Below are 25,826 nucleotides of genomic sequence, written 5' to 3' on the forward strand. Positions count from 1 at the left end.
TCACCTCTCCTCGGCAACCACCAGCCTGTCCTCTCCTCGACAACCACCAGCCTGTCCATGTATTATCACAACCTCTCCTCGACAACCACCAGCCTGTCCTCTCCTCGACAACCACCAGCCTGTCCATGTATTATCACCTCTCCTCGGCAACCACCAGCCTGTCCTCTCCTCGGCAACCACCAGCCTGTCCATGTATTATCACCTCACCTCGACAACCACCAGCCTGTCCTCTCCTCAACAACCACCAGCCTGTCCATGTATTATCACAACCTCTCCTCGACAACCACCAGCCTGTCCTCTCCTCGACAACCACCAGCCTGTCCATGTATTATCACCTCTCCTCGGCAACCACCAGCCTGTCCTCTCCTCGGCAACCACCAGCCTGTCCATGTATTATCACCTCACCTCGACAACCACCAGCCTGTCCTCTCCTCAACAACCACCAGCCTGTCCATGTATTATCACAACCTCTCCTCGACAACCACCAGCCTGTCCTCTCCTCGACAACCACCAGCCTGTCCATGTATTATCACCTCTCCTCGGCAACCACCAGCCTGTCCTCTCCTCGACAACCCCCAGCCTGTCCTCTCCTCGACAACCCCCAGCCTGTCCTCTCCTCGGCAACCACCAGCCTGTCCATGTATGATCACCTCTCCTCGACAACCACCAGCCTGTCCTCTCCTCGGCAACCACCAGCCTGTCCATGTATTATCACCTCTCCTCGACAACCACCAGCCTGTCCTCTCCTCGGCAACCACCAGCCTGTCCTCTCCTCGGCAACCACCAGCCTGTCCATGTATTATCACCTCTCCTCGACAACCCCCAGCCTGTCCATGTATTATCACCTCTCCTCGACAACCACCAGCCTGTCCATGTATTATCACCTCTCCTCGACAACCCCCAGCCTGTCCATGTATTATCACCTCCTCGACAACCACCAGCCTGTCCATGTATTATCACAACCTCTCCTCGACAACCACCAGCCTGTCCTCTCCTCGACAACCACCAGCCTGTCCTCTCCTCGGCAACCACCAGCCTGTCCATGTATTATCACAACCTCTCCTCGACAACCACCAGCCTGTCCTCTCCTCGGCAACCACCAGCCTGTCCATGTATTATCACAACCTCTCCTCGACAACCCCCAGCCTGTCCATGTATTATCACAACCTCTCCTCGACAACCACCAGCCTGTCCATGTATTATCACAACCTCTCCTCGACAACCACCAGCCTGTCCATGTATTATCACAACCTCTCCTCGACAACCACCAGCCTGTCCTCTCCTCGGCAACCACCAGCCTGTCCATGTATTATCACCTCTCCTCGGCAACCACCAGCCTGTCCTCTCCTCGACAACCACCAGCCTGTCCATGTATTATCACAACCTCTCCTCGACAACCACCAGCCTGTCCTCTCCTCGACAACCACCAGCCTGTCCATGTATTATCACCTCTCCTCGGCAACCACCAGCCTGTCCTCTCCTCGGCAACCACCAGCCTGTCCATGTATTATCACCTCACCTCGACAACCACCAGCCTGTCCTCTCCTCAACAACCACCAGCCTGTCCATGTATTATCACAACCTCTCCTCGACAACCACCAGCCTGTCCTCTCCTCGACAACCACCAGCCTGTCCATGTATTATCACCTCTCCTCGGCAACCACCAGCCTGTCCTCTCCTCGGCAACCACCAGCCTGTCCATGTATTATCACCTCACCTCGACAACCACCAGCCTGTCCTCTCCTCAACAACCACCAGCCTGTCCATGTATTATCACAACCTCTCCTCGACAACCACCAGCCTGTCCTCTCCTCGACAACCACCAGCCTGTCCATGTATTATCACCTCTCCTCGGCAACCACCAGCCTGTCCTCTCCTCGACAACCCCCAGCCTGTCCTCTCCTCGACAACCCCCAGCCTGTCCTCTCCTCGGCAACCACCAGCCTGTCCATGTATGATCACCTCTCCTCGACAACCACCAGCCTGTCCTCTCCTCGGCAACCACCAGCCTGTCCATGTATTATCACCTCTCCTCGACAACCACCAGCCTGTCCTCTCCTCGGCAACCACCAGCCTGTCCTCTCCTCGGCAACCACCAGCCTGTCCATGTATTATCACCTCTCCTCGACAACCCCCAGCCTGTCCATGTATTATCACCTCTCCTCGACAACCACCAACCTGTCCATGTATTATCACCTCTCCTCGACAACCCCCAGCCTGTCCATGTATTATCACCTCTCCTCGACAACCACCAGCCTGTCCATGTATTATCACAACCTCTCCTCGACAACCACCAGCCTGTCCTCTCCTCGACAACCACCAGCCTGTCCTCTCCTCGGCAACCACCAGCCTGTCCATGTATTATCACAACCTCTCCTCGACAACCACCAGCCTGTCCTCTCCTCGGCAACCACCAGCCTGTCCATGTATTATCACAACCTCTCCTCGACAACCCCCAGCCTGTCCATGTATTATCACAACCTCTCCTCGACAACCACCAGCCTGTCCATGTATTATCACAACCTCTCCTCGACAACCACCAGCCTGTCCATGTATTATCACAACCTCTCCTCGACAACCACCAGCCTGTCCATGTATTATCACAACCTCTCCTCGACAACCACCAGCCTGTCCATGTATTATCACAACCTCTCCTCGGCAACCACCAGCCTGTCCATGTATTATCACAACCTCTCCTCGACAACCACCAGCCTGTCCATGTATTATCACAACCTCTCCTCGGCAACCACCAGCCTGTCCATGTATTATCACAACCTCTCCTCGACAACCACCAGCCTGTCCATGTATTATCACCTCTCCTCGACAACCCCCAGCCTGTCCTCTCCTCGGCAACCACCAGCCTGTCCATGTATTATCACCTCTCCTCGGCAACCACCAGCCTGTCCATGTATTATCACCTCTCCTCGACAACCACCAGCCTGTCCTCTCCTCGGCAACCACCAGCCTGTCCATGTATTATCACCTCTCCTCGGCAACCACCAGCCTGTCCTCTCCTCGGCAACCACCAGCCTGTCCTCTCCTCGGCAACCACCAGCCTGTCCATGTATTATCACCTCTCCTCGACAACCACCAGCCTGTCCATGTATTATCACAACCTCTCCTCGGCAACCACCAGCCTGTCCTCTCCTCGACAACCACCAGCCTGTCCATGTATTATCACCTCTCCTCGACAACCACCAGCCTGTCCTCTCCTCGGCAACCACCAGCCTGTCCTCTCCTCGGCAACCACCAGCCTGTCCATGTATTATCACCTCTCCTCGACAACCACCAGCCTGTCCTCTCCTCGGCAACCACCAGCCTGTCCATGTATTATCACCTCTCCTCGACAACCACCAGCCTGTCCATGTATTATCACAACCTCTCCTCGACAACCACCAGCCTGTCCATGTATTATCACCTCTACTCGACAACCACCAGCCTGTTCATGCATTTGAACTGTTCCAGAACTAGCACACCTGATGCTACAACCGAGCACTTGACTACTATAAATCAGGCGCTAGTTCAGGGCTACAACAACATTGTGAAACGTCCCAGAGGAGAGATTTGAAAATGGCTGACATTGAGAATCATGGGCTCTCTATACCCAATAAAGCAACATAGAATCTTTCTTCATGTACTGATCTAGGACCGGTATTGCGCTTAACCTTCATATAGTAAAGGTCAGGACTGGCCAGGAGTATGCTGATCCTAGATCAGTGCTTAGGAGCGACTTCTACTAGCTTACAGGTTGCACTGAACAATAGGAACTCACACGGGGACAACAGCACCCCCTAGTGGATTAATATAACAATTACACCAACAGAACTGGCCACATGCAACTAGGATTCAATCTGATCCGGGTTATCGGCATTGTGACTTTTAAAAGCAATATCCGATTGAGTTTTCCTGTAAATGGAATCCAAACATCTGAACGGTTCTTTAAAAATCCCATTTGAGTCATTATACACGTCATGTTAAGAAGGTAACACTTATAAAATCACATTAAAGAGAGAAATGATGTATTAAAGTAATTCCGGTAATCACAGAGTGAAACGCATTGCAACCGTCCAGCATTAAAACAACTCTTCTTCTAAAACCTACTGTATATATATATATACTGACTGCACAAAACATTAGGAACACCTGCTCTTTCCAAGACACAGACTGACCAGGGGAATCCAGGTGAAAGATATGATCCCTTATTGATGTCACTTGTTGAATCCACTTCAAATCAGTGTAGATGAAGGGGAGGAGACCTGGTTAAACTCAATAGTAGGAAGATGTTCCTAATGTTTTGTTCACTCGGTGTATACTGTAGGATTTAAACCCAATGTTTTGTAGGAGTTAGTGTGGAGGCCTTGCTAACTGGGCCAATGTTATAAGGGGTAGGGAAGGGAACTAGTTTGTAGGAGAGTAGGGGTTGGGGAAGGGGACTAGTCTGTAGGAGAGTAGGGGTTAGGGAAGGGGACTAGTCTGTAGGAGAGTAGGGGGTAGGGAAGGGGACTAGTCCGTAGGAGAGTAGGGGGTAGGGAAGGGGACTAGTTTGTAGGAGAGTAGGGGGTAGGGAAGGGGACTCGTTTGTGGGAGGGTAGGGGTTAGGGAAGGGGACTAGTTTGTAGGAGAGTAGGGGTTAGGGAAGGGGACTAGTCTGTAGGAGAGTAGGGGTAGGGAAGGGGACTAGTTTGTAGGAGGGTAGGGGTTAGGGAAGGGGACTAGTTTGTAGGAGAGTAGGGGTTAGGGAAGGGGACTAGTCTGTAGGAGAGTAGGGGGTAGGGAAGGGGACTAGTTTGTAGGAGGGTAGGGGTTAGGGAAGGGGACTAGTTTGTGGGAGGGTAGGGTTAGGGAAGGGGACTAGTTTGTAGGAGAGTAGGGGTAGGGAAGGGGACTAGTTTGTAGGAGAGTAGGGAAGGGGACTAGTCTGTAGGAGAGTAGGGGTTAGGGAAGGGGACTAGTTTGTGGGAGTGTAGGGGGTAGGGAAGGGGACTAGTCTGCAGGAGAGTAGGGGTTAGGGAAGGGGACTAGTCTGTAGGAGAGTAGGGGGTAGGGAAGGGGACTAGTTTGTCTCTGTATAGGACCAGGCTAGGAGAGTTAGCATGACTACTGTTTCTGTATAGGACCAGGCTAGGAGAGTTAGCATGACTACTGTCTCTGTATAGGACCAGGCTAGGAGAGTTAGCATGACTACTGTCTCTGTATAGGACCAGGCTAGGAGAGTTAGCATGACTACTGTTTCTGTATAGGACCAGGCTAGGAGAGTTAGCATGACTACTGTTTCTGTATAGGACCAGGCTAGGAGAGTTAGCATGACTACTGTTTCTGTATAGGACCAGGCTAGGAGAGTTAGCATGACTACTGTTTCTGTATAGGACCAGGCTAGGAGAGTTAGCATGACTACTGTTTCTGTATAGGACCAGGCTAGGAGAGTTAGCATGACTACTGTTTCTGTATAGGACCAGGCTAGGAGAGTTAGCATGACTACTGTTTCTGTATAGGACCAGGCTAGGAGAGTTAGCATGACTACTGTCTCTGTATAGGACCAGGCTAGGAGAGTTAGCATGACTACTGTCTCTGTATAGGACCAGGCTAGGAGAGTTAGCATGACTACTGTTTCTGTATAGGACCAGGCTAGGAGAGTTAGCATGACTACTGTCTCTGTATAGGACCAGGCTAGGAGAGTTAGCATGACTACTGTTTCTGTATAGGACCAGGCTAGGAGAGTTAGCATGACTACTGTTTCTGTATAGGACCAGGCTAGGAGAGTTAGCATGACTACTGTTTCTGTATAGGACCAGGCTAGGAGAGTTAGCATGACTACTGTTTCTGTATAGGACCAGGCTAGGAGAGTTAGCATGACTACTGTTTCTGTATAGGACCAGGCTAGGAGAGTTAGCATGACTACTGTTTCTGTATAGGACCAGGCTAGGAGAGTTAGCATGACTACTGTTTCTGTATAGGACCAGGCTAGGAGAGTTAGCATGACTACTGTTTCTGTATAGGACCAGGCTAGGAGAGTTAGCATGACTACTGTTTCTGTATAGGACCAGGCTAGGAGAGTTAGCATGACTACTGTCTCTGTATAGGACCAGGCTAGGAGAGTTAGCATGACTACTGTTTCTGTATAGGACCAGGCTAGGAGAGTTAGCATGACTACTGTCTCTGTATAGGACCAGGCTAGGAGAGTTAGCATGACTACTGTCTCTGTATAGGACCAGGCTAGGAGAGTTGCTGGTTGCTCACTGGAGGAAACTCATTCTCATCATCCAGACAGACGGGACCAGCAGCAAACTCATGTTCTGGGATCACCTCGCCCTTCTTAGCCCCACCATCCTCAGAGTAACCTGGGGAGGAGAGGAGAGGGGTTACAGGTAAAGTTACACACACACACACACACACACACACACACACACACACACACACACACACACACACACACACACACACACACACACACACACACACACACACACACACACACACACACACACACACACACACACCTCTCTTTCTCTCTGTCTTCCTCACTCTCTCACACACACACACAATATGTATCTTTCTCTCACACACACACACAATATGTATCTTTCTCACACACACACACACACACACACACACACACACACACACACACACACACACACACACACACACACACACACACACACACACACACACCTCTCTTTCTCTCTGTCTTCCTCACTCTCTCACACAATCTCTCTCTCACACACACACACAATATGTATCTCACACACACACACACACACACCTGTGAGTGTGGTAGTGACTGGACCGGTGGCTGGTATGGCAACAGTGGCGGCGTATGATGGACATGCCTGGACGGGCACCGTGACCTCTGACCCTTCTGACTCCAACCCTTCCTCCTTGTCCTCATCCTCACCAAACAATCTGAGAGAGAGGGAGAGAGAGAGAGAGAGACAGAAAGAGAGAAAGAGAGAGAGACAGAAAGAGAGAGACAGAGAGACAGAAAGAGAGAGACAGAGAGACAGAAAGAGAGAGACAGAGAGACAGAAAGAGAGAGAGAGAGAGAGAGAGAGAGAGAGAGAGAGAGAGAGAGAGAGAGAGAGAGAGAGAGAGAGAGAGAGAGAGAGAGAGAGAGAGAGAGAGAGGGAGACAGAGACAGAGAGAGAGAGAGAGAGAGAGAGAGAGAGAGAGAGAGAGAGAGAGAGAGAGGCAAGATTTGTGAGCTGTTGCCACAAGGGCAACCGGTGAAGAACAAACACCATTTTAAATACAACCCATATTTCTGTTGATTTATTTTCCCTTTTGTACTTGAACTATTTGAACATCGTTACAACACTGTTATATACATTATATGACATTTGAAATGTCTTTATTCCTTTGAAACTTGTGAGTGTAATGTTTACTGTACATTTTTTTGTTGTTTATTTCACTTTTGTTTATTATCTATTTCACTTGCTTTGGCAATGTAAACATATGTTTCCCCTAGCAATAAAGCATAAATACTAGGTCTGGTATTGAATAAGTTGCAGATGACATCATAAATACTAGGTCTGGTATTGAATAAGTTGCAGATGACATCATAAATACTAGGTCTGGTATTGAATAAGTTGTAGATGACATCATAAATACTAGGTCTGGTATTGAATAATGTTGTAGATGACATCATAAATAAGTTCAGATGACATCATAAATACTAGGTCTGGTATTGAATAAGTTGCAGATGACATCATAAATACTAGGTCTGGTATTGAATAAGTTGCAGATGACATCATAAATACTAGGTCTGGTATTGAATAAGTTGTAGATGACATCATAAATACCAGGTCTGGTATTGAATAAGTTGCAGATGACATCATAAATACTAGGTCTGGTATTGAATAAGTTGTAGATGACATCATAAATACTAGGTCTGGTATTGAATAAGTTGCAGATGACATCATAAATACTAGGTCTGGTATTGAATAATGTTGTAGATGACATCATAAATAAGTTCAGATGACATCATAAATACTAGGTCTGGTATTGAATAAGTTGCAGATGACATCATAAATACTAGGTCTGGTATTGAATAATGTTGTAGATGACATCATAAATAAGTTCAGATGACATCATAAATACTAGGTGTGGTATTGAATAAGTTGCAGATGACATCATAAATACTAGGTCTGGTATTGAATAAGTTGAAGATGACATCATAAATACTAGGTCTGGTATTGAATAAGTTGTAGATGACATCATAAATACCAGGTCTGGTATTGAATAAGTTGCAGATGACATCATAAATACCAGGTCTGGTATTGAATAAGTTGCAGATGACATCATAAATACTAGGTCTGGTATTGAATAAGTTGCAGATGACATCATAAATACTAGGTCTGGTATTGAATAATGTTGTAGATGACATCATAAATAAGTTCAGATGACATCATAAATACTAGGTGTGGTATTGAATAAGTTGCAGATGACATCATAAATACTAGGTCTGGTATTGAATAAGTTGCAGATGACATCATAAATACTAGGTCTGGTATTGAATAAGTTGCAGATGACATCATAAATACTAGGTCTGGTATTGAATAAGTTGCAAATGACATCATAAATACTAGGTCAGCAGATGACATCATAAATACCAGGTCTGGTATTGAATAAGTTGCAGATGACATCATAAATACTAGGTCTGGTATTGAATAATGTTGTAGATGACATCATAAATACTAGGTCTGGTATTGAATAATGTTGTAGATGACATCATAAATAAGTTGCAGATGTCATCATAAATACTAGGTCTGGTATTGAATAAGTTGCAGATGACATCATAAATACTAGGTCTGGTATTGAATAATGTTGTAGATGACATCATAAATAAGTTCAGATGACATCATAAATACTAGGTCTGGTATTGAATAAGTTGCAGATGACATCATAAATACTAGGTCTGGTATTGAATAATGTTGTAGATGACATCATAAATACTAGGTCTGGTATTGAATAAGTTGCAGATGACATCATAAATACTAGGTCTGGTATTGAATAAGTTGCAGATGACATCATAAATACTAGGTCTGGTATTGAATAATGTTGTAGATGACATCATAAATAAGTTGCAGATGTCATCATAAATACTAGGTCTGGTATTGAATAAGTTGCAGATGACATCATAAATACTAGGTCTGGTATTGAATAATGTTGTAGATGACATCATAAATAAGTTCAGATGACATCATAAATACTAGGTCTGGTATTGAATAAGTTGCAGATGACATCATAAATACTAGGTCTGGTATTGAATAATGTTGTAGATGACATCATAAATAAGTTCAGATGTCATCATAAATACTAGGTCTGGTATTGAATAAGTTGCAGATGGCATCATAAATACTAGGTCTGGTATTGAATAAGTTGCAGATGACATCATAAATACTAGGTCTGGTATTGAATAAGTTGTAGATGACATCATAAATACTAGGTCTCGTATTGAATAAGTTGCAGATGACATCATAAATACTAGGTCTGGTATTGAATAAGTTGTAGATGACATCATAAATACTAGGTCTGGTATTGAATAAGTTGTAGATGACATCATAAATACTAGTATTGAATAAGTTGCAGATGACATCATAAACTAGGTCTATTGGTCTGGTATTGAATAAGTTGCAGATGACATCATAAATACTAGGTCTGGTATTGAATAAGTTGCAGATGACATCATAAATACTAGGTCTGGTATTGAATAAGTTGCAGATGACATCATAAATACTAGGTCTGGTATTGAATAAGTTGCAGATGACATCATAAATACTAGGTCTGGTATTGAATATGTTGCAGATGACATCATAAATACTAGGTCTGGTATTGAATAAGTTGCAGATGACATCATAAATACTAGGTCTGGTATTGAATAAGTTGCAGATGACATCATAAATACTAGGTCTGGTATTGAATAAGTTGCAGATGACATCATAAATACTAGGTCTGGTATTGAATAAGTTGCAGATGACATCATAAATACTAGGTCTGGTATTGAATAAGTTGCAGATGACATCATAAATACTAGGTCTGGTATTGAATAAGTTGTAGATGACATCATAAATACTAGGTCTGGTATTGAATAAGTTGCAGATGACATCATAAATACTAGGTCTGGTATTGAATAAGTTGCAGATGACATCATAAATACTAGGTCTGGTATTGAATAAGTTGTAGATGACATCATAAATACTAGGTCTGGTATTGAATAATGTTGTAGATAAGTTCAGATGTCATCATAAATACTAGGTCTGGTATTGAATAAGTTGTAGATGACATCATAAATACTAGGTCTGGTATTGAATAAGTTGTAGATGACATCATAAATACTAGGTCTCGTATTGAATAAGTTGCAGATGACATCATAAATACTAGGTCTGGTATTGAATAAGTTGTAGATGACATCATAAATACTAGGTCTGGTATTGAATAAGTTGTAGATGACATCATAAATACTAGGTCTGGTATTGAATAAGTTGCAGATGACATCATAAATACTAGGTCTGGTATTGAATAAGTTGCAGATGACATCATAAATAAATTGAATAAGTTAGATGACATCATAAATACTAGGGTATTGAATAAGTTGCAGATGACATCATAAATACTAGGTCTGGTATTGAATACGTTGCAGATGACATCATAAATAAGTTGCAGATGACATCATAAATACTAGGTCTGGTATTGAATAAGTTGCAGATGACATCATAAATACTAGGTCTGGTATTGAATAATGTTGTAGATGACATCATAAATAAGTTCAGATGACATCATAAATACTAGGTGTGGTATTGAATAGATGACATCATAAATACTAGGTATGGTATTGAATAAGTTGCAGATGACATCATAAATACTAGGTCTGGTATTGAATAAGTTGTAGATGACATCATAAATACTAGGTCTGGTATTGAATAAGTTGCAGATGACATCATAAATACCAGGTCTGGTATTGAATAATAATGTTGTCTGGTATTGATGATGACATCATAAATACCAGGTCTGGTATTGAAAGATGACATCATAAATACTAGGTCTGGTATTGAATAAGTTGCAGATGACATCATAAATACTAGGTCTGGTATTGAATAATGTTGTAGATGACATCATAAATAAGTTCAGATGACATCATAAATACTAGGTGTGGTATTGAATAAGTTGCAGATGACATCATAAATACTAGGTCTGGTATTGAATAAGTTGCAGATGACATCATAAATACTAGGTCTGGTATTGAATAAGTTGCAGATGACATCATAAATACTAGGTCTGGTATTGAATAAGTTGCAAATGACATCATAAATACTAGGTCTGGTATTGAATACGTTGCAGATGACATCATAAATACCAGGTCTGGTATTGAATAAGTTGCAGATGACATCATAAATACTAGGTCTGGTATTGAATAATGTTGTAGATGACATCATAAATACTAGGTCTGGTATTGAATAATGTTGTAGATGACATCATAAATAAGTTGCAGATGTCATCATAAATACTAGGTCTGGTATTGAATAAGTTGCAGATGACATCATAAATACTAGGTCTGGTATTGAATAATGTTGTAGATGACATCATAAATAAGTTCAGATGACATCATAAATACTAGGTCTGGTATTGAATAAGTTGCAGATGACATCATAAATACTAGGTCTGGTATTGAATAATGTTGTAGATGACATCATAAATACTAGGTCTGGTATTGAATAAGTTGCAGATGACATCATAAATACTAGGTCTGGTATTGAATAAGTTGCAGATGACATCATAAATACTAGGTCTGGTATTGAATAATGTTGTAGATGACATCATAAATAAGTTGCAGATGTCATCATAAATACTAGGTCTGGTATTGAATAAGTTGCAGATGACATCATAAATACTAGGTCTGGTATTGAATAATGTTGTAGATGACATCATAAATAAGTTCAGATGACATCATAAATACTAGGTCTGGTATTGAATAAGTTGCAGATGACATCATAAATACTAGGTCTGGTATTGAATAATGTGTAGATGACATCATAAATAAGTTCAGATGTCATCATAAATACTAGGTCTGGTATTGAATAAGTTGCAGATGGCATCATAAATACTAGGTCTGGTATTGAATAAGTTGCAGATGACATCATAAATACTAGGTCTGGTATTGAATAAGTTGTAGATGACATCATAAATACTAGGTCTCGTATTGAATAAGTTGCAGATGACATCATAAATACTAGGTCTGGTATTGAATAAGTTGTAGATGACATCATAAATACTAGGTCTGGTATTGAATAAGTTGTAGATGACATCATAAATACTAGGTCTCGTATTGAATAAGTTGCAGATGACATCATAAATACTAGGTCTGGTATTGAATAAGTTGCAGATGACATCATAAATACTAGTTCTGGTATTGAATAAGTTGCAGATGACATCATAAATACTAGGTCTGGTATTGAATAAGTTGCAGATGACATCATAAATACTAGGTCTGGTATTGAATAAGTTGCAGATGACATCATAAATACTAGGTCTGGTATTGAATACGTTGCAGATGACATCATAAATACCAGGTCTGGTATTGAATAAGTTGCAGATGACATCATAAATACTAGGTCTGGTATTGAATAATGTTGTAGATGACATCATAAATACTAGGTCTGGTATTGAATAAGTTGCAGATGACATCATAAATACTAGGTCTGGTATTGAATAAGTTGCAGATGACATCATAAATACTAGGTCTGGTATTGAATAATGTTGTAGATGACATCATAAATACTAGGTCTGGTATTGAATAAGTTGCAGATGACATCATAAATACTAGGTCTGGTATTGAATAAGTTGCAGATGACATCATAAATACTAGGTCTGGTATTGAATAAGTTGTAGATGACATCATAAATACTAGGTCTGGTATTGAATAATGTTGTAGATGACATCATAAATAAGTTCAGATGTCATCATAAATACTAGGTCTCGTATTGAATAAGTTGCAGATGACATCATAAATACTAGGTCTGGTATTGAATAAGTTGTAGATGACATCATAAATACTAGGTCTCGTATTGAATAAGTTGCAGATGACATCATAAATACTAGGTCTGGTATTGAATAAGTTGTAGATGACATCATAAATACTAGGTCTGGTATTGAATAAGTTGTAGATGACATCATAAATACTAGGTCTCGTATTGAATAAGTTGCAGATGACATCATAAATACTAGGTCTGGTATTGAATAATGTTGTAGATGACATCATAAATAAGTTCAGATGACATCATAAATACTAGGTCTGGTATTGAATAAGTTGCAGATGACATCATAAATACTAGGTCTGGTATTGAATAATGTTGTAGATGACATCATAAATAAGTTCAGATGTCATCATAAATACTAGGTCTGGTATTGAATAAGTTGCAGATGGCATCATAAATACTAGGTCTGGTATTGAATAAGTTGCAGATGACATCATAAATACTAGGTCTGGTATTGAATAAGTTGTAGATGACATCATAAATACTAGGTCTCGTATTGAATAAGTTGCAGATGACATCATAAATACTAGGTCTGGTATTGAATAAGTTGTAGATGACATCATAAATACTAGGTCTGGTATTGAATAAGTTGTAGATGACATCATAAATACTAGGTCTCGTATTGAATAAGTTGCAGATGACATCATAAATACTAGGTCTGGTATTGAATAAGTTGCAGATGACATCATAAATACTAGTTCTGGTATTGAATAAGTTGCAGATGACATCATAAATACTAGGTCTGGTATTGAATAAGTTGCAGATGACATCATAAATACTAGGTCTGGTATTGAATAAGTTGCAGATGACATCATAAATACTAGGTCTGGTATTGAATACGTTGCAGATGACATCATAAATACCAGGTCTGGTATTGAATAAGTTGCAGATGACATCATAAATACTAGGTCTGGTATTGAATAATGTTGTAGATGACATCATAAATACTAGGTCTGGTATTGAATAAGTTGCAGATGACATCATAAATACTAGGTCTGGTATTGAATAAGTTGCAGATGACATCATAAATACTAGGTCTGGTATTGAATAATGTTGTAGATGACATCATAAATACTAGGTCTGGTATTGAATAAGTTGCAGATGACATCATAAATACTAGGTCTGGTATTGAATAAGTTGCAGATGACATCATAAATACTAGGTCTGGTATTGAATAAGTTGTAGATGACATCATAAATACTAGGTCTGGTATTGAATAATGTTGTAGATGACATCATAAATAAGTTCAGATGTCATCATAAATACTAGGTCTCGTATTGAATAAGTTGCAGATGACATCATAAATACTAGGTCTGGTATTGAATAAGTTGTAGATGACATCATAAATACTAGGTCTCGTATTGAATAAGTTGCAGATGACATCATAAATACTAGGTCTGGTATTGAATAAGTTGTAGATGACATCATAAATACTAGGTCTGGTATTGAATAAGTTGTAGATGACATCATAAATACTAGGTCTCGTATTGAATAAGTTGCAGATGACATCATAAATACTAGGTCTGGTATTGAATAAGTTGTAGATGACATCATAAATACTAGGTCTGGTATTGAATAAGTTGTAGATGACATCATAAATACTAGGTCTCGTATTGAATAAGTTGCAGATGACATCATAAATACTAGGTCTGGTATTGAATAAGTTGCAGATGACATCATAAATACTAGGTCTGGTATTGAATAAGTTGCAGATGACATCATAAATACTAGGTCTGGTATTGAATACGTTGCAGATGACATCATAAATAAGTTGCAGATGACATCATAAATACGGTTTTCCAGATGTCGCCTTCAGCAGTTTGTTTGATTAGCAAAGCAGCTGTAAAGGCTTCTGACCTCGATTGACCTCTGACGCGAGATGACCTCTCACCTGTGTTTCTGAGCCAGGAAGCACTCTCCTCCATCCTGGGGGTCGACGTTATAGATGAACAGCTGTCCGTCGGAGGAGGCCACCAGCAGACGAGGAAGCTTCTGGATCCTGACAGACAGACACAGGGACACAGCCAGCCATGACACCCAGTGGAACAGGACAAACAACACTAACATTTATGGCCATCACTCTAGGATCAGGTCAGGATGATCTACGATATAGTCTTTTAAACTGTGTAATTCAGTCTACTACTGTCTACTACTGTGTATTACTGTGTACTACTGTCTACTACTGTGTATTACTGTGTACTACTGTCTACTACTGTCTACTACTGTGTACTACTGTGTATTACTGTCTACTACTGTCTACTACTGTCTACTACTGTCTACTACTGTGTATTACTGTCTACTACTGTCTACTACTGTCTACTACTGTCTACTACTGTCTACTACTGTCTACTACTGTCTACTACTGTGTATTACTGTCTACTACTGTCTACTACTGTGTATTACTGTGTACTACTGTCTACTACTGTGTATTACTGTCTACTACTGTCTACTACTGTCTATTACTGTGTACTACTGTCTACTACTGTGTATTACTGTCTACTACTGTCTACTACTGTCTACTACTGTGTATTACTGTCTACTACTGTCTACTACTGTCTATTACTGTGTACTACTGTGTACTACTGTCTACTACTGTGTATTACTGTCTACTACTGTCTACTACTGTCTACTACTGTCTACTACTGTCTACTACTGTGTATTACTGTCTACTACTGTCTACTACTGTGTACTACTGTCTACTACTGTCTACTACTGTGTATTACTGTCTACTACTGTCTACTACTGTCTACTACTGTCTACTACTGTCTACTACTGTCTACTACTGTCTACTACTGTGTACTACTGTCTACTACTGTCTACTACTGTGTACTACTGTCTACTACTGTCTACTACTGTGTATTACTGTGTACTACTGTCTACTACTGTGTACTACTGTCTACTACTGTCTACTACTGTCTACTACTGTCTACTACTGTCTACTACTGTCTACTACTGTGTATTACTGTGTACTACTGTCTACTACTGTGTATTACTGTCTACTACTGTCTACTACTGTCTACTACTGTCTACTACTGTCTACTACTGTGTATTACTGTGTACTACTGTCTACTACTGTGTATTACTGTCTACTACTGTCTACTACTGTCTACTACTGTCTACTACTGTCTACTACTGTGTATTACTGTCTACTACTGTGTACTACTGTGTACTACTGTCTACTACTGTCTACTACTGTCTACTACTGTCTACTACTGTCTACTACTGTCTACTACTGTCTACTACTGTCTACTGTCTACTACTGTCTACTACTGTGTATTACTGTCTACTACTGTCTACTACTGTCTACTACTGTCTACTACTGTCTACTACTGTCTACTACTGTCTACTACTGTGTATTACTGTGTACTACTGTCTACTACTGTCTATTACTGTCTACTACTGTCTACTACTGTCTACTACTGTCTACTACTGTCTACTACTGTGTACTACTGTCTACTACTGTCTACTACTGTGTATTACTGTCTACTACTGTCTACTACTGTCTACTACTGTCTACTACTGTCTACTACTGTCTACTACTGTGTATTACTGTGTACTACTGTCTACTACTGTGTATTACTGTGTATTACTGTCTACTACTGTCTACTACTGTCTACTACTGTCTACTACTGTGTATTACTGTGTACTACTGTGTACTACTGTCTACTACTGTGTACTACTGTGTACTACTGTCTACTACTGTCTACTGTGTACTACTGTCTACTACTGTCTACTACTGTCTACTACTGTCTACTACTGTCTACTACTGTGTATTACTGTCTACTACTGTCTACTACTGTCTACTACTGTCTACTACTGTCTACTACTGTGTATTACTGTCTACTACTGTCTACTACTGTCTACTACTGTCTACTACTGTCTACTACTGTCTACTACTGTGTATTACTGTGTATTACTGTCTACTACTGTCTACTACTGTCTACTACTGTGTATTACTGTCTACTACTGTCTACTACTGTCTACTACTGTCTACTACTGTCTACTACTGTCTACTACTGTCTACTACTGTGTATTACTGTCTACTACTGTCTACTACTGTCTACTACTGTCTACTACTGTCTACTACTGTCTACTACTGTCTACTACTGTCTATTACTGTGTACTACTGTCTACTACTGTGTATTACTGTGTACTACTGTCTACTACTGTGTATTACTGTCTACTACTGTCTATTACTGTGTACTACTGTCTACTACTGTGTATTACTGTGTACTACTGTCTACTACTGTGTATTACTGTCTACTACTGTCTACTACTGTGTATTACTGTCTACTACTGTCTACTACTGTCTACTACTGTCTACTACTGTCTACTACTGTGTATTACTGTCTACTACTGTCTACTACTGTCTACTACTGTGTATTACTGTCTACTACTGTCTACTACTGTGTATTACTGTCTACTACTGTCTACTACTGTCTACTACTGTCTACTACTGTCTACTACTGTGTATTACTGTCTACTACTGTCTACTACTGTCTACTACTGTCTACTACTGTCTACTACTGTCTATTACTGTGTACTACTGTCTACTACTGTGTATTACTGTGTACTACTGTCTACTACTGTGTATTACTGTCTACTACTGTGTATTACTGTCTACTACTGTCTACTACTGTCTACTACTGTCTACTACTGTCTACTACTGTCTACTACTGTCTACTACTGTGTATTACTGTCTACTACTGTCTACTACTGTCTACTACTGTGTATTACTGTCTACTACTGTGTATTACTGTCTACTACTGTCTACTACTGTCTACTACTGTCTATTACTGTCTACTACTGTGTATTACTGTCTACTACTGTCTACTACTGTCTACTACTGTCTATTACTGTCTACTACTGTCTACTACAGTCTACTACTGTCTATTACTGTCTATTACTGTCTACTACTGTCTACTACTGTCTACTACTGTCTACTACTGTCTACTACGGTCTACTACTGTGTATTACTGTCTACTGTCTACTACTGTGTACTACAGTGTATTACTGTGTACTATAGGACCGTGCCCTAGGACTACCTGACATGATGGCTCCTTGCTGTCCCCAGTCCACCTGACTGTGCTGCTGCTCCAGTTTCAACTGTTCTGCCTTATTATTATTTGACCATGCTGGTCATTTATGAACATTTGAACATCTTGGTCATGTTCTGTTATAATCTCTACCCGGCACAGCCAGAAGAGGACTGGCCACCCCACATAGCCCGGTTCCTCTCTAGGTTTCTTCCTAGGTTTTGGCCTTTCTAGGGAGTTTTTCCTAGCCACCGTGCTTTTACACCTGCATTGTTTGCTGTTTGGGGTTTTAGGCTGGGTTTCTGTACAGCACTTTGAGATATCAGCTGATGTACGAAGGGCTATATAAATACATTTGATTTGATTTGATTTGATTTACTGTCTACTACTGTCTACTACTGTGTACTACTGTCTACTACTGTCTACTACTGTGTAATACTGTGTACTACAGTCTACTACTGTCTACTACTGTCTACTACTGTGTACTACTGTGTACTACTGTGTACTACTGTGTACTACTGTCTACTACTGTGTACTACTGTGTACTACTGTCTCTACTGTGTACTACTGTCTACTAATGTGTATTACTGTCTACTAATGTGTATTACTGTCTACTAATGTGTACTACTGTGTACTAATGTGTACTACTGTCTACTACTGTGTACTACTGTCTACTACTGTCTACTACTGTCTACTACTGTGTATTACTTTCTACTACTCTGTATAACAAATAGACCAAAACCTACGGAGACAAAAAAAACACACCAACTCCCTATACAGCACACACACACACACACACACACACACACACACACACACACACACACACACACACACACACACACACACACACACACACACACACACACACACACACACACACACACACACACACACACACAATCCCTAAACACAAAAATACACAGACAGGGAAACTCACATGGCGAGGGTACAGACGTTCCTCTGCCCGGCCACTAGGAGGCGTACAGTGGCGAAGGCTCTTTCCTGACTCATCACGCCAGACACCTCAAATGCAATCAAAGTTTACAGTCATACGATAGGATACAGCCTAGTGTATACAGTACAATGTCATGCTACTTACAAGATCTCCTCTCAGTGCAGCAAGTAAACAAATATTTGAAATAGTATTGAATAAGAAGAAGCATAATATATAAACATGCAGGGAACAAGAGAGAAAAGGCCAATAAGACAAGACACCTGGGCTGGGAGGTAGCTGCTGGCTGCAGAGAACATCTTCCCTACGTAGGATCCCCAGGTAGGACACTCCTCCTCTCCACTACACAGAGAGAGACAGGGAGAAACACAGAGAGAGACAGGGAGAAACACAGAGAGAGACAGGGAGAAACACAGAGAGAGACAGGGAGAGAGACAGGGAGAAACACAGAGAGAGACAGGGAGAGACACGGAGAGAGACAGGGAGAGACACAGAGAGAGACAGGGAGAAACACAGAGAGAGACAGGGAGATACACAGAGAGAGACAGGGAGAAACACAGAGAGAGACAGGGAGATACACAGAGAGAGACAGGGAGAAACACAGAGAGAGACAGGGAGAGACACAGAGAGAGACAGGGAGAAACACAGAGAGAGACAGGGAGAAACACAGAGAGAGACAGGGACAAACACAGAGAGAGACAGGGACAAACACAGAGAGAGACAGGGAGAAACACAGAGAGAGACAGGGACAAACACAGAGAGAGACAGGGAGAAACACAGAGAGAGACACAGAGAGACAGGGAGATACACAGGGAGAGACACGGAGAGAGACACAGAGAGACAGGGAGATACACAGAGAGAGACAGGGAGAAACACAGAGAGAGACAGGGAGAGACACGGAGAGAGACACAGAGACAGGGAGATACACAGAGAGAGAGACAGGGAGAAACACAGAGAGAGACAGTGAGATACACAGAGAGAGACAGGGAGATACACAGAGAGAGACAAGGAGAAACACAGAGAGAGACAGGGAGAAACACAGAGAGAGACAAGGAGAAACACAGAGAGAGACAAGGAGAAACACAGAGAGAGACAGGGAGAAACACAGAGAGAGACAGGGAGATACACAGAGAGAGACAGGGAGAAACACAGAGAGAGACAGGGAGAAACACAGAGAGAGACAGGGAGAAACACAGAGAGAGACAGGGAGAAACACAGAGAGAGACAAGGAGAAACAGAGAGAGACAGGGAGATACACAGAGAGAGACAGGGAGATACACAGAGAGAGACAAGGAGAAACACAGAGAGAGACAGGGAGATACACAGATAGAGACAGGGAGAGACACAGACAGGGAGAGACAGGGAGATACACAGAGAGAGACACGGTTAGAGAGACAGGGAGATACAGGAGATACAGGGTTAGAGAGACAGGGAGATACAGGGTTAGAGAGACAGGGAAATGCACATAGAGAGACAGGGAAATGCACATAGAGAGACAGGGAGAGAGAAAGAGTGTGTGAGAGAGGGGGGGTAGAGAGAGGGGGGATAGAGAGTAGGCTTGCCAGGTTGGGGGTGACCCCTTCTATGTATGTGTGTGTGTGTGTACCTGGGTCCGTGCTGTTCCAGTTTGAAGATGTGCACGGTCTCAGTGTTGCTGGAGGCACAGAGGAACTGGGCGTCAGGACTGAAGGACAGGGAACTGATATTGACGTACCTACACACACACACACACACACACACACACACACACACACACACACACACACACACACACACACACACACACACACACACACACACACACACACACACACACACACACACACACACACAGGAAGTTATTATAAGTCTCTTGTATACTCATACTGTTAGTAAGAACTTAATTACACAAATTACGTTATCTAGCTATGAAAGAAGCATTTGAAACATTTCAGCTGGCCATTCCTTTGTCTGTTCTATCACACACTGTCATAATGAGAGATGTGTCATTATAAACCTGTCTTCAGTCTGTCATAATGAGAGATGTGTCATTATAAACCTGTCTTCAGTCTGTCATAATGAGAGATGTGTCATTATAAACCTGTCTTCAGTCTGTCATAATGAGAGATGTGTCATTATAAACCTGTCTTCAGTCTGTCATAATGAGAGATGTGTCATTATAAACCTGTCTTCAGTCTGTCATATTGAGAGATGTGTCATTATAAACCTGTCTTCAGTCTGTCATAATGAGAGATGTGTCATTATAAACCTGTCTTCAGTGTGTTCTAATGATGTCATAATGAGAGATGTGTCATTATAAACCTGTCTTCAGTGTGTTCTAATGATGTCATAATGAGAGATGTGTCATTATAAACCTGTCTTCAGTGTGTTCTAATGATGTCATAATGAGAGATGTGTCATTATAAACCTGTCTTCAGTGTGTTCTAATGATGTCATAATGAGAGATGTGTCATTATAAACCTGTCTTCAGTGTGTTCTAATGATGTCATAATGAGAGATGTGTCATTATAAACCTGTCTTCAGTGTGTTCTAATGATGTCTTAATGAGAGATGTGTCATTATAAACCTGTCTTCAGTGTGTTCTAATGATGTCATAATGAGAGATGTGTCATTATAAACCTGTCTTCAGTGTGTTCTAATGATGTCTTAATGAGAGATGTGTCATTATAAACCTGTCTTCAGTGTGTTCTAATGATGTCTTAATGAGAGATGTGTCATTATAAACCTGTCTTCAGTGTGTTCTAATGATGTCATAATGAGAGATGTGTCATTATAAACCTGTCTTCAGTGTGTTCTAATGATGTCATAATGAGAGATGTGTCATTATAAACCTGTCTTCAGTCTGTCATAATGAGAGATGTGTCATTATAAACCTGTCTTCAGTCTGTCATAATGAGAGATGTGTCATTATAAACCTGTCTTCAGTCTGTCATAATGAGAGATGTGTCATTATAAACCTGTCTTCAGTCTGTCATAATGAGAGATGTGTCATAAACCTGTCTTCAGTCTGTCATAATGAGAGATGTGTCATTATAAACCTGTCTTCAGTCTGTCATAATGAGAGATGTGTCATTATAAACCTGTCTTCAGTCTGTCATAATGAGAGATGTGTCATTATAAACCTGTCTTCAGTCTGTCATAATGAGAGATGTGTCATAAACCTGTCTTCAGTCTGTCATAATGAGAGATGTGTCATTATAAACCTGTCTTCAGTCTGTCATAATGAGAGATGTGTCATTATAAACCTGTCTTCAGCCTGTCATAATGAGAGATGTGTCATTATAAACCTGTCTTCAGTCTGTCATAATGAGAGATGTGTCATTATAAACCTGTCTTCAGTGTGTTCTAATGATGTCATAATGAGAGATGTGTCATTATAAACCTGTCTTCAGTGTGTTCTAATGATGTCATAATGAGAGATGTGTCATTATAAACCTGTCTTCAGTGTGTCATAATGAGAGAAGTGTCATTATAAACCTGTCTTCAGTGTGTTCTAATGATGTCATAATGAGAGATGTGTCATTATAAACCTGTCTTCAGTGTGTTCTAATGATGTCATAATGAGAGATGTGTCATTATAAACCTGTCTTCAGTGTGTTCTAATGATGTCATAATGAGAGATGTGTCATTATAAACCTGTCTTCAGTGTGTTCTAATGATGTCATAATGAGAGATGTGTCATTATAAACCTGTCTTCAGTGTGTTCTAATGCTGTCATAATGAGAGTCTACTACTCTACATTCCAGACATCTACACTCCCATGCTTGTCTCCCCAATCTGGAGGTTACATCTATGGGTTGTGTTGTCAGTGTTAATTATAGTGCTGTTTGAGGTCAACATCTTTGAAGATATTTTCACCCGCAGGTGGGTGTTATCATCAGTGTAAATGTAAATGTTCTGTTAGTCCTGTTCATTACAGTAGGTGTGTTTAATGTGTTCTGTTAGTCCTGTTCATTACAGTAGGTGTGTTTAATGTGTTCTGTTAGTCCTGTTCATTAGGTGTGTTTAATGTGTTCTGTTAGTCCTGTTCATTAGGTGTGTTTAATGTGTTCTGTTAGTCCTGTTCATTAGGTGTGTTTAATGTGTTCTGTTAGTCCTGTTCATTACAGTAGGTGTGTTTAATGTGTTCTGTTAGTCCTGTTCATTAGGTGTGTTTAATGCGTTCTGTTAGTCCTGTTCATTACAGTAGGTGTGTTTAATGTGTTCTGTTAGTCCTGTTCATTACAGTAGGTGTGTTTAATGTGTTCTGTTAGTCCTGTTCATTAGGTGTGTTTAATGCGTTCTGTTAGTCCTGTTCATTAGGTGTGTTTAATGTGTTCTGTTAGTCCTGTTCATTACAGTAGGTGTGTTTAATGTGTTCTGTTAGTCCTGTTCATTACAGTAGGTGTGTTTAATGTGTTCTGTTAGTCCTGTTCATTAGGTGTGTTTAATGTGTTCTGTTAGTCCTGTTCATTAGGTGTGTTTAATGTGTTCTGTTAGTCCTGTTCATTAGGTGTGTTTAATGTGTTCTGTTAGTCCTGTTCATTACAGTAGGTGTGTTTAATGTGTTCTGTTAGTCCTGTTCATTAGGTGTGTTTAATGCGTTCCGTTAGTCCTGTTCATTACAGTAGGTGTGTTTAATGTGTTCTGTTAGTCCTGTTCATTACAGTAGGTGTGTTTAATGTGTTCTGTTAGTCCTGTTCATTAGGTGTGTTTAATGTGTTCTGTTAGTCCTGTTCATTAGGTGTGTTTAATGTGTTCTGTTAGTCCTGTTCATTACAGTAGGTGTGTTTAATGCGTTCTGTTAGTCCTGTTCATTACAGTAGATGTGTTTAATGTGTTCTGTTAGTCCTGTTCATTAGGTGTGTTTAATGTGTTCTGTTAGTCCTGTTCATTAGGTGTGTTTAATGTGTTCTGTTAGTCCTGTTCATTACAGTAGGTGTGTTTAATGCGTTCTGTTAGTCCTGTTCATTAGGTGTGTTTAATGTGTTCTGTTAGTCCTGTTCATTACAGTAGGTGTGTTTAATGTGTTCTGTTAGTCCTGTTCATTAGGTGTGTTTAATGTGTTCTGTTAGTCCTGTTCATTACAGTAGGTGTGTTTAATGTGTTCTGTTAGTCCTGTTCATTAGGTGTGTTTAATGTGTTCTGTTAGTCCTGTTCATTACAGTAGGTGTGTTTAATGTGTTCTGTTAGTCCTGTTCATTAGGTGTGTTTAATGTGTTCTGTTAGTCCTGTTCATTAGGTGTGTTTAATGTGTTCTGTTAGTCCTGTTCATTAGGTGTGTTTAATGTGTTCTGTTAGTCCTGTTCATTACAGTAGGTGTGTTTAATGTGTTCTGTTAGTCCTGTTCATTAGGTGTGTTTAATGTGTTCTGTTAGTCCTGTTCATTAGGTGTGTTTAATGTGTTCTGTTAGTCCTGTTCATTAGGTGTATTTAATGCGTTCTGTTAGTCCTGTTCATTAGGTGTGTTTAATGTGTTCTGTTAGTCCTGTTCATTACAGTAGGTGTGTTTAATGTGTTCTGTTAGTCCTGTTCATTACAGTAGGTGTGTTTAATGTGTTCTGTTAGTCCTGTTCATTACAGTAGGTGTGTTTAATGTGTTCTGTTAGTCCTGTTCATTACAGTAGGTGTGTTTAATGTGTTCTGTTAGTCCTGTTCATTACAGTAGGTGTGTTTAATGCATTCTGTTAGTCCTGTTCATTACAGTAGGTGTGTTTAATGCATTCTGTTAGTCCTGTTCATTAGGTGTGTTTAATGTGTTCTGTTAGTCCTGTTCATTAGGTGTGTTTAATGTGTTCTGTTAGTCCTGTTCATTAGGTGTGTTTAATGTGTTCTGTTAGTCCTGTTCATTAGGTGTGTTTAATGTGTTCTGTTAGTCCTGTTCATTAGGTGTGTTTAATGTGTTCTGTTAGTCCTGTTCATTAGGTGTGTTTAATGTGTTCTGTTAGTCCTGTTCATTAGGTGTGTTTAATGTGTTCTGTTAGTCCTGTTCAGTAGGTGTGTTTAATGTGTTCTGTTAGTCCTGTTCATTACATTAGGTGTGTTTAATGTGTTCTGTTAGTCCTGTTCATTAGGTGTGTTTAATGTGTTCTGTTAGTCCTGTTCATTACAGTAGGTGTGTTTAATGTGTTCTGTTAGTCCTGTTCATTACAGTAGGTGTGTTTAATGTGTTCTGTTAGTCCTGTTCATTACAGTAGGTGTGTTTAATGTGTTCTGTTAGTCCTGTTCATTAGGTGTGTTTAATGTGTTCTGTTAGTCCTGTTCATTAGGTGTGTTTAATGTGTTCTGTTAGTCCTGTTCATTAGGTGTGTTTAATGCGTTCTGTTAGTCCTGTTCATTAGGTGTGTTTAATGTGTTCTGTTAGTCCTGTTCATTACAGTAGGTGTGTTTAATGTGTTCTGTTAGTCCTGTTCATTACAGTAGGTGTGTTTAATGTGTTCTGTTAGTCCTGTTCATTACAGTAGGTGTGTTTAATGTGTTCTGTTATGTGTTCTGTTAGTCTGTTAGTCCTGTTCATTAGGTGTGTTTAATGTGTTCTGTTAGTCCTGTTCATTACAGTAGGTGTGTTTAATGTGTTCTGTTAGTCCTGTTCATTACAGTAGGTGTGTTTAATGTGTTCTGTTAGTCCTGTTCATTAGGTGTGTTTAATGCATTCTGTTAGTCCTGTTCATTACAGTAGGTGTGTTTAATGTGTTCTGTTAGTCCTGTTCATTAGGTGTGTTTAATGCGTTCTGTTAGTCCTGTTCATTAGGTGTGTTTAATGTGTTCTGTTAGTCCTGTTCAGTAGGTGTGTTTAATGTGTTCTGTTAGTCCTGTTCATTAGGT

At 40.7% G+C, this 25,826-nt stretch overlaps 1 protein-coding gene across 1 annotated transcript in view; it reads right to left on the reverse strand.

The window, feature by feature from the left end:
- LOC124023896 (WD repeat domain phosphoinositide-interacting protein 1-like) overlaps positions 1-25,826 on the reverse strand; it is a 49,386-nt gene that overhangs the window by 1,336 nt on the left and 22,224 nt on the right. The window contains exons 8-13 of the mRNA XM_046338058.1: positions 20,629-20,736; positions 19,286-19,364; positions 19,008-19,093; positions 14,923-15,030; positions 6,764-6,903; positions 6,238-6,338 (exon numbers count right to left, since the gene is read on the reverse strand). Coding sequence (XP_046194014.1) covers positions 6,238-6,338; positions 6,764-6,903; positions 14,923-15,030; positions 19,008-19,093; positions 19,286-19,364; positions 20,629-20,736 — 622 coding nt within the window. The remainder of the gene's footprint in view (positions 1-6,237; positions 6,339-6,763; positions 6,904-14,922; positions 15,031-19,007; positions 19,094-19,285; positions 19,365-20,628; positions 20,737-25,826) is intronic.

This window comes from Oncorhynchus gorbuscha, unplaced genomic scaffold, assembly GCF_021184085.1.
Source record: "Oncorhynchus gorbuscha isolate QuinsamMale2020 ecotype Even-year unplaced genomic scaffold, OgorEven_v1.0 Un_scaffold_1714, whole genome shotgun sequence".
Lineage (NCBI taxonomy): Eukaryota > Metazoa > Chordata > Actinopteri > Salmoniformes > Salmonidae > Oncorhynchus > Oncorhynchus gorbuscha.